Source organism: Lissotriton helveticus, chromosome 11, assembly GCF_964261635.1.
Source record: "Lissotriton helveticus chromosome 11, aLisHel1.1, whole genome shotgun sequence".
NCBI classification, from domain to species: Eukaryota; Metazoa; Chordata; class Amphibia; order Caudata; family Salamandridae; genus Lissotriton; species Lissotriton helveticus.
Genome location: NC_136072.1, coordinates 553,680,338 through 553,696,753, shown reverse-complemented (window position 1 = coordinate 553,696,753; position 16,416 = coordinate 553,680,338). Strand labels below are relative to the sequence as shown.

The 16,416-nt window shown below is 41.0% G+C and overlaps 1 protein-coding gene across 4 annotated transcripts in view; it reads left to right on the top strand.

The window, feature by feature from the left end:
- NSD3 (nuclear receptor binding SET domain protein 3) overlaps positions 1-16,416 on the top strand; it is a 1,711,795-nt gene that overhangs the window by 933,617 nt on the left and 761,762 nt on the right. For all 4 annotated transcript variants that reach the window (XM_078666314.1, XM_078666313.1, XM_078666315.1 and 1 more), the window contains exon 11: positions 8,884-9,012. In XM_078666314.1, coding sequence (XP_078522440.1) covers positions 8,884-9,012 — 129 coding nt within the window. The remainder of the gene's footprint in view (positions 1-8,883; positions 9,013-16,416) is intronic.

Genomic DNA, 16,416 nt, shown 5'->3' with positions numbered 1-16,416 from the left:
TAGTACCCTAATTGTTGTTTTTTAAACACTGGTGTTGAGGTTATATTTCAGGGCTAAGTTAGTGTAGGAACATCCATATGAAAACAAAGATAACAAATGTATTCCCATCTGGCAATATCTAAGATCCACATTAGCGGAAAGCATGATTGTTGCAGCCCTTTGCTCCAGTATACTGGCTACTGTGGTTAGTTATTCTAATGGTTTTAATATACTTGGAAATATGATTTTACAGGGGGTGCCTCTGATTAAGGGGATGTTCTTTCCTCTGTTGGATCACTGATAAACTACACAGGAAATGATATCACATTCACTTCACCACTTCCATTTCCTATATCCATAAAAAATGAGAAAATAAAGCCACTACACAACCTAGACAGCCTTCTATATATAATTAAAATAGTTCTCAAGTGCCCAATGCTTTCTGCCCATTGTACTATAAGACATTTTGTCAGAACTTACCCCCCTTGTTGATCGGGCTGTTTAACTGGCTCCATGACACAAGTCGCCTACCCGATTCCATGTCCAAGGCATCCATTTCGGTAATCCTTAAGCAACACACAGACCCTTTGCACTGCGGATCATACCGCCCCATTTCGTTGCTCAACAGGGAGTCGAAAATATTCACGAGCATCCTGGCTGTGCACCTCAATCCCCTCATTGCGGGTTATCACATCGAGACAATGCATCGACAACACAAAGTGCCTCATACAACTCACAGATCTTAGAAATCGATCTCAGAAAGAGGCCCTACTACTATCTCTTGACGCAGAAAAGGCGTTTGACAGAGTTCACTGCTGTTTTTGTTCTGCACTCTATGCCGGTTTGGATTTGGGGACAGGTTTATAGCGTGGACACATGGCATCTACAGTGACCTGAGGGCGACACTCAGGGTCAACGAGTTTTCCTCCTAGCCCTTTCCCATATGCTGAGGGACGAGACAGGGTTGTCCCCTTTCCCCATTGCTCTTTGCGCTCTACATGGAGCCAATGGCGCAAAGGATACGAGACAACCCACTGATCATGGGGATCCGGCTTGGGGTGGACACGCACACGATCAGCATGTATGCAGATGATATCCTATCCCTGACCAATCCAGTTCCCTAGCTTTCCGCATTCGTTGAGGAATACAGAAGTTTCAGCAACGTTTCCGAGTTTAAGGTCAAGCTAACAAAGTCTCCGATATTGAACCTCTCTGTCTCCCCTCCCCTAGCCGCGGCTCTTTGCACGCAATTCTCTTTTTCGTGGGCCGCAGACGTGATCCCTTATTTGGATATCCTTCTGGCTCGCATGCCGGAAAAGACACTGACTGCCAACTATGGCCCCCTGGTGAACCAGACCAACAAGACATTAGCCACTTGGAGCCGTGCAGATCTTTCGTAGACAGGGCGCATCGCTCCACTGTCACTTTCCACATTCTTTTGTGAAAGCTGTAGGCAGTACCCTCTTCACCCTGACAGGGGACCAGGTGGCTGTATATAGTGTCATGCAAACCAGTAATGGTAGAATGCAGTAAAAATTGTTCCTGCATCTCTACTGCTCAACGACGTTCAGCTGAGCCACCTTGATGCGCGCTCCGTCCATGCACTTTATTGAAATGTAAAGAAATAGAGCCTCGTCAGGTCCCCAAACAAGGTGTACAGCCGCATATGTAAATTAATCCATTGTCTTCAACGAGTTTAGAACATTTTAATCTTTTTTTTATCAATATTATTTTGCACCATATATTCAATCCAGAGTTTTCGTGTTATCTTCAATTCATTATTTTCAACAGTGCCTATTCAGGCTTTTCACAGCAGCCCAAGAGAGTTCAGAATTCCTCCTATCACAGCATCTTTAATTGATACCCAATGCATTTCAGGATAATTGTCTTACTCCGGGGTAAATAAAACACTAGAAACGCAAAAGAGCCCATCAGCACTATCACTAAAACATGAATTCAATTGAAATAAACTGATGTAACTCAAAAATGCAGCCTCAAATTATTTTACTTTGAACACTTTATTTAGTTCAATAGACCATAGCAGTACAAATGCCATAAACATACAAACAGTAAAACAATCATAGAAAATGTGCAACCCAAGCCATAAAGATACAATTAATAGTTTTGTCACAGTGTACAATCTATTATCCCCAAATGATCCTTAGTAGTTTACACCATTTGCCCACCCACAACAACAACCCCTGCCTGCTGCTACCCAGAAGCAACCTATAGAATGAAAATAAGAACCCTTGTCAAGTACATTTGAGTTAAAAATCACTGCTCCCATAAAATAAACCTGGTGCAATTAAACAGTTTCTTACTTTATGCAAACGGTACCAAACTCCCTGCTTCCAAGTATTCATGACCCAAAATATTCCTGCTCTCAGAAAATGTTTGTTATTTTAAACCCTCCCATAAGTGCGCGTGAGACCAATCATCACCTTTGAAAGTGTAGTACTGAATAAACACTTGACATATGCACAAGTCCCATAAAACAAGAGTCCATTTCTGCAAATAAGACCCCAGCACCCAACTAAAGAAACAAACCAATGTGCCCATATCAACTGGTGTGATTGCCGAAACTTCTCCATGCAACAGTGAGACCCCGGCTGTCTACTTGAGTCGCCCTTTCATGCCGTCCTTCATTCAACCGCAGTAACGGCGGCTCCGCTAGTGACTGTATTCAGATGAACCCCAGTGCATCACAGTCCGCTAAAAGCTCCCTAACCACCATCTTTATGATGTTATGTTGTAGCTTCAGTGACAATAGCATAAATAACGGGACCCCCTCTATTGATACTTGTATGACCAGGGAAAAGAGAGGAAAGTAGCAACACAGCATATAAGAGATTCCCCCGTGGTCACTATTTACTTTATCATGTGATCAATCTCATCAAATTATTGCATTGGCCTTCCAATCCATATAGGTACAACACAATCTACGATTTTCATTTTATGTTTTTATTTGTTTTTATTTTTTCTCTGTCGTGTATAAAAAATATATTTTTTTCTTCTTTTCTATTTTAGTTCATTTCTTCCATATACATCAGCAACTTGATCAATAGTACAAATTTGATTACTTTATAAAAAGTGCATTGCATCATATCAAAAAACATTTGTAGCATTTACCTAGCTTAGAAAGTTACATAATACAAAACATCACCCTGATATATACACATCAATCACCAGTCACGCTTACTCAATCATACAAATTCACACTTATGCTACTATCAGTCTTCTCACAATCGGAAACAGATCCTACAATTGAGGTAACACAGTTGTTGCTTGTGTGTAGTTATACGCCAGGTCTACGCGCGTTTCGGTGGGATGAGACCACCTTCCTCAGGACCAGGGTACAAGGTTTTTATTTCTTCCTCTCTGTGTATATACAGGGTACCTAGTCTTTGTTATATGGTGAGGGTATCTGCACATCTTTATACCAATAGGGAGACTTTTCCACTGTTGTAAGCAATTATATAGTTACATCCTTGGTTTTATTAAAATGCCTCAATACGAAGTATTATTTAGCTCAGTCTATTTTGTCTGGCAAGACGTCTCCTGGTAGAGCCCTCGTCGTATTAATCCCTTTTATTTAGAAAGGGATTTCCGAATACTTTAATCTTCTTTTATATTTACAGCGCGGGGTCCACTTTATATTTCTTTTGAGCGTATCACTCTTACAATAATTCAGCCTTTTTTCTTTGATGGTTTCAGTGCATACGGTCGTCTTGCCACGTCTCTGGGTTGCTGCAGATAGGGCTTCAGTGACAAGTCACTAGTTTCAGCACAAATATTACTTTGTCCCAGTTTACTATGAAGACCTGCTGCATAGCCAATGTATTGTTGTATTGAGTTGCTGAATGTAGGACAATAGATTATCCACACATAAAGAAACCCTGTCCTCATACACTCATTTGTAATCAATGTGAACAGGAGTGGGGAGAATGAGCTCCACTGTCACTTTCCATGTTCTATTGTGAAAGGTGTCGAAAGTACTCTCTTCACCCTGACCTGGTCCCAATTGGCAGTAAATAGTGTGATAACATATCTACAAAATAGAAGTCAAACGTTTGATGCACCTGTTGGAGGATGGGCGGGTGTATTGTCTCAAATCCTTTTTCGAAGTCAACTGATAAAAAAAGCCAGTTTATTCATTGGTTCTTAGCCAGTGCTAACATGATGTATAGGAATGAGGCAATATTGGATTCTTCAGCCTGGCATAAAGCAGTTTTGGTCATAGTGAATGTATCATTTTGGTCAGTCTAGTTGGTAGAATTTTAGGTGGTACGGTCACTTTACTGTTTATAAATAAAAGATATTTGATGAAGGGCATGCATTCATTGGGAGGCTTTCTCACTTATTGAATTACAAAATGTTTGCACTCCTCAAGTCATTGGCAAAAGAACCTATAGTTTTAGCCTCCTCAAACTCTGCTTGCGATTGCAGTGCATGTGTATATTTTCAGGAACTCAAGCAGGAGTGTGTTTTGGCCAGGGTATTGCCTGAGGCTTGTCTGTTATTATTTGTTGTATCTTTTCAGCTGTCATAGGGAGATCCGACTCATTCCCGTCTAGTTCTTAAAGAGTGCGGATGGGAGATCTTTAATTATTGGCTAGTCCAATTCAGCTTGCAGGGGTTGCTTTGCTTTGAAAACAATGTTTTTGTAATATACTGCAAAGTTTTCTGTAATACTATACTATCCTTAATTAGTTGCTTGTTCGTATCCAAAACTGCTTGCACAATCCTTGCTTCTACTTCAGCTAGCCAGAACAGCAGCATCCTCGCCTTGTCCCCCATTAATTTTCTCTTTTCGCTCTATAGCACTTGAGTTGGTGAATCCTTGCTATCTTTCATGTTGTACTATTTTCTAAAAGTGCAGCCATTCTTTCAAAAGAAACCTCACCTTTTGCGATAACACAGTTACAATTAGTGTGTAACTATCTGAAGATGGAAATCAGTCTCTATCAAAGTCTATCAACTTTTTCCTGTGAATCTGCCGATGTCTTATAGAATTCTCAAGAATCTACTGACGACTACTACTACTATACTATAGACTTATGACACCAGAAGGTGAGAAGGGTTTTGATCATTTTGGCTGCCCATAAGCAAAATATTCATAGGGTTTAATTTCAAGACAGGATTTCACAGACCTAGCCACAGAAGCCTGACTTCATGCCCATGCATGGCACCTCATAGCACAGGCAATCTGCCTAAAATGTCCTCAATATGAAAGTTCTCAAAATACATTTTCTTCGTTTCTGTCAGTCCATAAAATGAAAATGGACAAATTCAAATGGTTAGCTAATAATTTTGGTGTTACATTCAATATTTAAGGAAACCCATTTTCTGAGGACCTGCTTGTGTAAACCCTAAATTTTCTAGAAGTAAATTATCTGCCACGTTATATTATGTCAATTTGAATAGCGCACTAATCACATTTGAGAGTATTCAGGCACTTGAGCAGGTGTGTAAGCGTTTGGTCCCTGTAGAGTTATTAGCAGAGCCAGGTCTCAAGCTTCTTGTGGAACTCCAGAAGTGAGAAGTCGTCTCTGAAGTGTTGCTGTAGGTCGTTTCATGTTTTGAGTTCAATGTAGGAGATAAACGACCTTCTGCTCTGCACTTGTGAATGTGGGAGTTGACAATGGTGGTGCAAGTGAGAGTGAGGCTGAGCGTAGGCGTCTGTCAGTTTGGTAAAAGTCTATATGGCTGCTCAGGTATGCTTGCACAGTGTTGGTCAAGGCTTTGTATGAGTGAGGGGTTTGAATTGACTGAGTTTGTGAACGGGGAGCCCGTAATCAAATTGTAGTTGTACAAGTCCTATGTGGAGCAACTTCAGTTTCTAGCAAAGCATATTCTCAGGGAGAAATTTTTCATTCAACTGGTCAAATAAACTTCTATGTGCTTTCTCCCCTTCTTCCTATTACATTGGTAGCCCAGAAATGGCCAAGTTACAGGGTAAGCAAGATACTTAAAGGACCATCTGAAATGGATAGGTTTTGTATGCACATCAGTTGTATAGAGTATTGTGACAAGGAAATTAGGATTAAGTGAAACCCACAAATTGGGACGTAAAATGCCCCTGCACAATGACGAAGTGCACCCCTACCCGAAGTGCCTTGGCTGCATCGATATTTGGATTTCTGGTACTTATTTTTGGTCCTGGGAGTACATTGTTCATCAGTGTGCGCAATTACCTTAGCCTTAATCACAGTACAGCGTTCTGTTTAGACCGGCAGGGGGCACACCAAGCGCTACCCTTGTGGTGGTAGAAGGCTTTGCCTAGATCTGGAGTTAAGTGGCATGAGCACGGTGGTGGCAGCATTCCAGTTTTGTGTTCAGTAGTAGTCATTAGAGAGACCAAGCCTTTTGACCTGCGTCACCAGAGTACGGTCCTACTGGCCACACATGTAAAGTTCTATGGGTGTGTACTTAACTCACCTTGTTCTGCATGAATTTTGTGTAGTGCCAGGCAGTCCGTGATACTTAAGTGTGCGTGCTGGGATGAATTAATGCGTCTGTCTATGGAACATAACATCGAGGCCTTTGGGTTCCTTAAGGTCCCACCATTCCCAGGAAATCTTGATGAGAGGAAGGCTTAGACATTTGAACCTTTATGGGGCATGTGTCAGTATAGGCTGACAGCCAGGTGGGATCCCAGGTTACTCCCTTGGCCTGTGTTGTGGCTCAAACATATTGGAGCCACTTATGCTGTGGCACACTGCCCCTGTCACAAAGGCCATTGCTGGTGAAAGAGCACTTCAGAGGAGCTGTCACCCATGCCTGAATTTCAAAGGCTTAGACACTAATTTAAAAATGTGCCTGGATTTCGGCTATAAAGGTAGGAGCCGGAGTCCCAAACATTGTTCAAAGCAGTGTTTACCAGACGAAAGAAGATCACCAACACTTTGAGCTGCTGCAGCCTGGACAGGATATTAAGGTCTGCCAGCTTTCCAGCTGTAATCAATGTTCATGAGTTGTGAGCCCTCGCATACCTTGCGTTAACCTCACTTAGATGAGTCTTTGACTTCTCGAACATCGCTTTGTGAGTCAAGTGACAAAAGTGTAGTAGCCTTGGAAAATAGAGTTTGCCCTAGTAAACCTACAGGCCCAGGGCTTTAATTACTTGAGAATATACAGTAGGAAGCTGCAGTAAAGAATTACAATGTTTGTACCATCAATGACACAATCAGTTGTCACTGTGATGTATGTATGTATATATATATATATATATATATATATATATATATCCAAAGCAATCCTTACTCCTAACATTAAGAAGGCACGCACACAAAGACTGCAAGATCAAGGCTTCTTTATTTAAAAGGGCCTCCTACGACCCAGCGACCGAAGAGACGCGTTTCGGCTGACTTCGCAGCCTTTATCATTATATATATATATATATATATATATATAATAGGTATCTTACAATGGTCCTCCTATCTCCATTGCACATTAGAGGCCCGCATTTAATATAGCTGATGGAAGGGCACAGGTACGTTTGCTTTCACAGCCTCCAAGTGACTGGTTTTAACCTTTGGCTTTATAGTTAGGCATTTCAAGGTTCTAGCAACACAGATGGCGGTGTTTATCACAACTACGGGTGTCTTGAGATGATGTAGAAAATGCAGGCTTTCACAGGCACTCTCTCGTGGTGAAAAGATCCTAGGAGAAATTTAGCAGTTTTACTTATTGACACTAACTCTTTATAAGAGTGGTGGCTGTTATGAATTCTTTGAGTCTGGGTACACCAATCTCACCCTTTATTTTTTTCATTAACCCCCTTCTTTCATGAACCCCTTTTGTGTTATGACTCTTGTTGAGCGCTTAATTTCACTGTATTTCTCACTAGTCACCTTTTTTGTATATTTTGAGTAATGCCATGTTGGGCAGAGAGACAAAATAGTTGTTTTTCCTCTCCAAATATACAGGTAAGATTTACTTTACTTTCTTGGTCCTGATGACGCACTAAATTAAAGAGGGTGAAACATGTCCACTTTTGTTTGAAGGAGTCCCACAAAGACGAAATGTATTAATTAGTTTTAGGAGGAGCCGGAGCCCTGAAGTCCTACACCCCTTTTTGTTAAGGGCTACCTGCTGGTGGATTAGACTCTGTAAGAATTGTGAACAACCACCATACTTACAAACAGAGGAAGCAGCAAGCGTTTTGTGTAAAAGGATACAAACAATTAATATCTATGTTTTTATTATTTGATTTTTGTATATTTCCAGGTTTTAGTATAGTACTTGGCAAAGTAGATTGGGCCTGAGGACATCCTGAGGAAAAGGCCATAACCTCTCCAGTTGGGCCCAGTAGCTCCTGGTTTCCCCATGGCCCTCTGAAAGGGGTTCTGACACCAGATATTAGTAATTTTACTTGATTAATCTGTGTCTTATTCCACGCATCTCTTCACAAACCATACCATGTTCAAAGCTGGGGAATTGACTTGACAACTGCCTTTTTATAAAAATGAAATTGTATAGGATACAGTGTTGATCCTTACTTTTTTATTGAGGTATCTTTAACATTCTCCATCATTCATTTTCTCAGCCAATTATTTTACGCTGCTTCAAAACTCTCAGATCATGGCCCATTTTTTGTCTTAAACAAATACTTGGAAAATACATTGTAACAGTTATGATGTTGGAAATGTTATTGTGTAAAATGTGACTTTGAATAAAACATACTTTTGTCTGATTTTTCATTTGTGTTCATGTGATACTTGCAGCATGTGTGACAAGAATTATGAATGAAGATGGCTAATATTTCCTGAAAGTGGCTTTGTCTTTCCTCTTTCTAGACTACTTAAGTACAATATAACATATTTGTTAGTATTGGTAGAAATTTAGAAGCTGGTGTAAAATGTTTTTCTTTTAATTTTAATGTTTAATTCTGCACTTTTACAGATATGCTTTGGAAAGCTGTCTGACAGCCCATCAGGAGGTGCAGATGCTGATGCCTCAGATGTGCAATCTGTGGATTCTTGTGTGTCAAGAAGAGGTACTGGATCAAGTAAGAAAGATAATGTGTGTCAGGTAAGTGGGTAGACTAGGCATCTAGGCCATTCAGTTATGCAGAGAGCCAAAAGAGATAAACCGTTAAATCGGGAACTATAACATTGCGCTGTTTTATTATCAATTCAATTGAGGATTGGATCTTAAACTGAATACGGTTTCTTTTCAAATTCTAACAAGGTTATTGTAGTATCGGGAAAGCTGATATATTAAAGGCAGGAGACCTTTATGACATGAATCCAAATGATTTATTCTTTAGTATTAGGGAGAACAGGACCCACGACTGACAATCCAGTTGCTCAGGAGAAGGCTAGAATCAAATTGACACTTCGAGCATCAAGCAAAGGTTCCAAATAGAACAAGGTAACAACATGACCTAATAGCAAAAACTTCAAAATGCAATAAAAACGAATGGCCCAAAATGTCTTTATATGGGTATCCATATGCAAAATGCAGCCGAGAAATAACTTGAGGACGCTGAGCAGGAGGCTTTGTCGGAAGGAGAAGATCAGCAGAAGCGATTTGCGCAGTGGATATAATTTCTAAGAGCAACGTGATTTGTGAAATGCGTCTCCTCCCGCCTGGCTGAAGTGAGGATTGGATGCCTCAATGAGAAGTTGAACGAAGCTCCCAAAGCCGGAGGGAAGAATTCGAAGGAGAGTGGGACCCGAGAACACTACTGCCAGGATGGAGTCGCTTGGAGGTGATCCAGCGGGGTTTACCAGTTTGGTTTACTCATAAACTACCATACTCACCTGGGCCCATAAACATTCATACTGACACCTGTAATTACCGCTGGACTCACATTTTGTTATTCCTGCATGATGAATTTTACCTTTACCAATTCTTACCAACCCTATCACCTTGGGTCTTAATTTCCTCTGGTCAATAAATCAGATAGTTAGTAGAATAGGTAGAAATGTCATTAACTTTATTCTTCAAATGACCACAGACTCGAGAGAGTTTTAAAAGTTTTATCTAATCAATAACTTTGTGACTCAAATACCAATACATGTCACACACAGAGATTTCTTTAGGAAATAATCAAGAATAGAATAAAATGACTTAGTTAAATCTTCATGATGACATTACCTGGAGAGGGTAGAAATAGAGAGCAGTACAAGGACATACTACACAGAATTATATTTACCTAGAATGGTGTGAGGATCAACCCCTGGCCATGGAGTTGGATATGGACCCCTGGGTCAGACAGGAACCCAAGGATCAGGATTGGTTCAAGACAGGATAGGTGACCTCTTCTAGATGCAACGCCAGCATTGCACCCCCTCTCTGGCATTACTCTCTTCGATTCTTCCCCTTCCTTTGATGTGCCTCCTCGATTGTTCTTCTGCGTTCCCCTTCTAGATGATCGGATTCTCCTTCGGCAGTATCGCCGTCGCTTTCTTTCTCTCGAGTCTTCTTGTCAGAGTGCTCGGACTGCATCTCTGACATCTGTGGCATTCGCCGTCGTCTGCGTCGGTGATGGGTCTGTGATGGGTCAATGACGTCTGAGACAGTCTGACATCTAACTGACTGAGCCTACCTTAGTTATACTGTTTGTTCTATGTGTATGTACCACCCCCCAATGTTTCAATATCTGGAAAACCCCTACTTCTGATTGGGAAAGGAGATGGGGAGAGGTCATCACACCATACTAATGTAATACTTTTCTCTTTAGTTCATTGTTCAATATTCCCACACCTTAATTTTACTTTCCCAAGCTTTATTCCCACCCATATTTCACATTAGGATCAATACTTTGTATGCAAAATATATTTTCTTCCTTTCCCTCTTCGGGTCGAGAGGTGAAGTTCCCACGCGCTTCCTGCTAGAGCGACCTTGGCTGAGTTTCAACAGTGTCATCATGGATCCGGACGGGTTTTGAATGCGCTTGCGCATATGTCAGGTGGGGTAAGGAGTTCAGTCAAGCTCCAGGTCCAAATACAAACTATCAACAAAATCAAAGAAAGACATGTTAAAATACAGAAATATGTGAATGCATTGTATACCACTTATTTCTACTCAAATCCCATTAATTTTATTCTAACTTTCTCATTAGTAATTTAATAAAATTTAAGGTTTAGTTTAAGCAGAGCATGTGCATTAACATTTGAGTTTCAAGCAGCCATCTTAATAGCTACTGTGCAGCTGCAAAGTTTACCCACCAAAAACAAGGACGTCATACTACGTAGATGCTGTAGACACATGTGCAGAAGATTCCCGCATTTTTCGGCAGCCATTTTAAGTCACTCTGGTTACTTATTAGTAATACACATAGGCAAGCTTCCCCTAGATTCAGTATAAAAGAGTGTGATGCAATATTAGTATTTAAGAACATGTTGGTTACAGTATTACATGTTAATGGAGAGAATTGCATCCAAGCAAGTTTCTATCAAACGAAACCTTGCTCCATCAATCCCCTCTATTATGGCATTTTATGCCATCACTAATTTAATCACTAAATCATTTGCCAACTTTAGCAAATTTCCATTTCAATCTCTTCTTCAACCCTTTTATTTCGTAAACCTTTCATTCTTTTATAAATATCTTCACTTATCTCCAAGCTGAATTTCGTCAGATTTTCTCTTCTTTCCCTTTTCATTCACTTCATACCACTTTCTTTTCCAACAACATTTGCACCAAAACATTATTGCTAAAACTAATAAGGTTATTCCCATTATTGGCATTATTTGACCTATAATACTTTTACCTAGGTTAGAAAAGCAACTACCTATGATGGAAATGCCATTTGTTAATTTATTCCATACACTATCAGCTTCCGGTGGTTTTAAATCCTATTCCAGATTTGTGATATTTTTGATATAGCCTCCAATTTCAAGACTTTTGTCTGGAATGTAGATGCAACAATGTTGCGTTTTCAACAGTTTACAGACTCAGCCCTCTTTAGCCAATAATATATCAAGATCAATTCGATTTTGCAAAACCATAGATCTGACCTCAACCAATTCGTTATTGATCAATAAAAATTCTCCAGCAGTGTCAGTTGTTAACCGATCAACTACTGTAGACAATTGATAGATTTTTCGAGAATCCAAAATAACGTCCACTGAAGGTATCAATGCACTAAATATATCACCTACTATTTCTGAAAAACGAGCTCTTTTATTGCGTGTTATTTCGTTATTATCTTCATTGCTTCCAGTGATTCTTTTTACATGATATACGTTAGGGAATACTAGTCCGAAATACCACTCCTGTACCAATGATCAGGCAGCTTAAAATAAGCTTTGTCTCCACACACATAATAAATTCCAGGAAGTACTGGATTTGTACCCCCTTTTAGTCCCCATCCCCCAATTACTAAGAAATTGTGTTCACATTCACTGGAACCAATAAATATATGGTTATACTCCGTTTTTAACCTATGGAGACCGAGTTTCCCTTTCTTTTCAAGGTCCAAGGACATAGCAGCATGAGTCTTGCCATTTGCAATTAATTCTTCTTTTTCAGCCCATTTAGGTATCTTAGGTTTCGGTTCTGAAGCCCTTCTTTGGAAATCCTGTCTCCTTTTCTCAACTAAATTCCAATATATATTTTCTTCTTCATGTAACTTACATGTTAAATTATGCTTATGTGCTTCAGCGATATCTATTGTTTTCATTGTGAGAAAATATTCACCCTTGAATTGCAAGTCTCTACTACTTAGAACTGGGTTAATGCTTTTTCGCAGAGGAACTTCAGAAAAAATCACATCTACGTTAGAATATTAATGTTGTAGTTTTCCAGTTCGATAAAATGAACTAGCTAAGACTCTACATGAAATACCATATGTCAACTGTAAATGATAATATGTTACTCCCTCTGCTACTGATGTTGACAGTTTCATACACACATAACAATTGCTAACTTCCATGGCTTCTACATAATGCACTAACAGATTTGCAAAAACTTTTACATCTGTTTCATTTTTATTCACAGTGTGATATAAATCTGACTCATCTGGTGCTTCTAAATCTACTGTGTCCTGTTTAATCTTAGCCACTCTTTCACATGTATTAGTGCTGTTCTCTTTATTCGTAACCATTAAATAGTGGATGGCTACTTTTAGTACTAACCATATTGTAAGTACTAAAAATGTACTACATATGCATTTTCTACAACAATTCTTTACAAAGTTTCGTTTCGGTTTTCCAGCAGCTCTTTTGTCAGCCATTTTAGGTTAAGAAGATTTCTATCCTCTTTAGAATTTTTTTTGTACAAGATACAACCTGGGGAGTTATCTTTTCTTCAAGTTGGTCTCACTTCTTCGTCAATTTGTTCAGCATTTAATTCTTCATCACTTTCTCCACGTATTTCAAGATTCTCGAATCTTCACGAATTACGTATGTCCATTCAGGTCCTTTGAATTTATTATTCAGTCTTTTCAATCTTGGGCTTCTTCTTGGCTTTTCAGTGGACGTTCCAGATTGGTTGGATACTTCATTTACTTGGTCAGGTTCTTCATTTATAGTTTTAAGGCGATATTTCAGTCTCCTAATAAAACTAGGCCAATTATCACTTTTCCTGACCCTTTTAGCTTGCACTGAGCTTTCAGCTTCTTCAAGAGTTCTTTTATTTTCATTGATTTGTGGCACAACTTGATTATTTCCGTCTTCAGAATTCCTCCCTATCTGACCTTGTCCAGGGCTTATCACCTCAGCTGTTTCTGCCTGTATGTGTTCTTTTTCCCTAATCTGACCCTGTTCAGGATTCGTTTTGATTTGTTTTTCTTCTTCTTCTTGAACTCGTTTTTCTCTAACTGATCCTGCTCAGGTCTTTCAGTTTCTTGGATTTTTTCTGCCTGGGCATGTTCTCTAAGACCTATCTGTCCCATCTCAGACTTGTGGATGGGGCGTCTATTTTGTTGGTGGAGTCCTACCGAGGGGCATCCATTTTGTTGGATATAATAGCCTCACACACCCTTGCAGGTGTCATGCTTCATCATTGGCAATGCTCCTCGTTGGGTAGGCGGTGAACTACTCTACAAGAAGAAACTCTGGACTTCGACGTTCTGCTCCCCAGAAGACTGAAGAAATCTCCCTTGTGGGCAAGGAGTGTCCACCCTGCGGAAGCAGGCCCCATCAAGCGTCCAGCGGCTTCACTTTGTCGTCTTCCCTCGAGGATCCAGACTTCAGAGCCCGACGAGACCCGGATTCCCAGACCTCTCCGACCTCAACTCACATCTGCAGCAAAGCTGAGACCCGTGGGTGCGACGAGACACGTGGGACCGGCCATCTTGGAAGAAACTGCACTTCGCTTCCAGCACGACTCCTGAGGTAAACTCGACCAAGTGCTTTGGGGACTGAGAAGCCCCAGCCCCGAGCAGCCCCTGCACCGAAGATCAGCCCTCCAGCATCCACGAGATCTGCGTGGGGCCCTTCTGCTTGTTTGCTGCTCGACGCGTTGTCTGGTCACCTGCCGGCTGGCTAGTGGCCTCCTAGACGACGAACCTTTGAATCTTTGCTGCTGGTCTGGTTGCTCCAGACTGGCCCTTGCTCCCTTCCAAAAGAGGGGCACCCCGGACTCTCCTAGTCCGCACCAGACGCTTTCTTCACTCACCGCGTGGGTTGCCTTTGCCAAGGCCTGTTGATGCCGATTCCAGATCCAACACCGCCGACAGCGAGAGTCTGCGTGGGACAGCTCGTGCCTCCATCCTGGTCGTCGAAGACACCTCCTGGTCCACGTGGCTGCAGAGTCAAGCGTCCACTCTTCACCTGATCGCGGCGACATCTGGTTCCTTCCTGGTTCCACTCCTGTCACTGGCTAGTGACTGTGAACATTGTCCGCTCTGCTTTCAGGTCCTCTTCTTCACCAATCCACCCTTGGATTGCACCGGACATCTTCCTCCTGGTCGCCTGCAGCATCTTTTCTTTCAGTCCATTGACTTCAACGCGAGAACCCAACACACTTTGGCACCTATGCACCCGCGGCCCGTGGGTGAGGTAACGAGAGCATTTCGGTGCTCAAGGGTAGTTTAACTGTCCTAGTGTCCAGTTCCACAGTCGTTTTAGTCCTACCTAGTCAGGATTGTCCGTACTCACCTTTAACTTGAACTGTACTGTCCATAGACGTTGTTACGCATCTCGCGTGTGAGTTCACACTCTGCACACGTGTTCCGTGGGACTCCTATTACTCACCTAGTGTTAGTGTAGCGTGGTCCCATCGATCCTACAACCTCTGGACAGCTCCATTCTTCCTATCGACTTTCATATTCCACTTACTTAGTATATGGTTTGTCGTGCCCCTAGGGCACCATTGTAATTTTGTGCAACTTAACGTATTTTTCAGAAAGGATTGTCATGTGCTTAGCCCTCTGACCTCATAAAGAGTTCAGAGGTGTTGTTATTAATAAATATACTGTTTATTTTCATAACAACCTGTGTGGTGTCCTTTCATCTGGTATTCAAGGGGTTATATTGTGGTAAAACAGCTGGCTTCACATGCCAAAAGAGTTTAGCCTAAGACTGCTTTGTCCATGCTACCATTAGGATAGCTGGTCTATAAGGTTGACTTACAACCAATCACCATAAGGGTTGTTTGGACTGATACAAGGTGATCACTAGAACTAGTGAGCATCATATATCAGGCCAACTTCTCACACTCCCTACCACTGGAACTTAGGCAGATAGGGGGGAGCCACAATTCCGCAAAAATATCAAAACATGGCTGTTCACGCAATATCTGTAAGGTCTAACTTGCCCAAACTCAGTATCTGACTGCACAGCGCTGGGAAGCCTAAGGGCAGCCATGCGCTTTACTAATTCATCATTTATTCCTTCATTACTGTCGCGCGAGCGTGTGAATCAGTTCCAATTATATAAGGGCCAAATGTGGAGACTGCAAGAATTCAATAACATGCAGTGTAGGGTAAAAGCAATTATAGGGACGGTGAATATGAAGGAAGAAAAATCAAATGAACATGCTGTGTGTGACACTGCTTCTAGCCAGCAAGTGAGATGTCCGGTAAATAGTAAACTCATTTTTTTAAATGTTTGCTGCAGTCTGTCTTCAGAGTCAGTAAAGTAGTCAGCCTTAATTAAAATAGCAGGTAGTGGTATATTTTGTTGCTGGAGAATCTCAAATGAAAGATGAGAGCTAGGAGCAGCTCTGAACGTCAATATTCATACACATTTAGAATAATTATTCAAACAACTAAAAATGTACTGCATTTCTCACTTTATATATTTGTTAAGTCTCCTTATAGTTTCGTACCACGATGAATGCACACAGTTCTAAGAGTTGATATTGCTACTCGACTATTGACATCAGGTACATATAAAAACCATACAGTGAACACATTTAAAACTTTCCAGAAATTAAACAGTATGTCACATCATTCAGGTTCCAAACTATGGCTACTATAGCTTGACTAGTCCATAGAAGTGCCTGGGTAGGTCTGGCATAACTTTAACAGAAATCGTTATT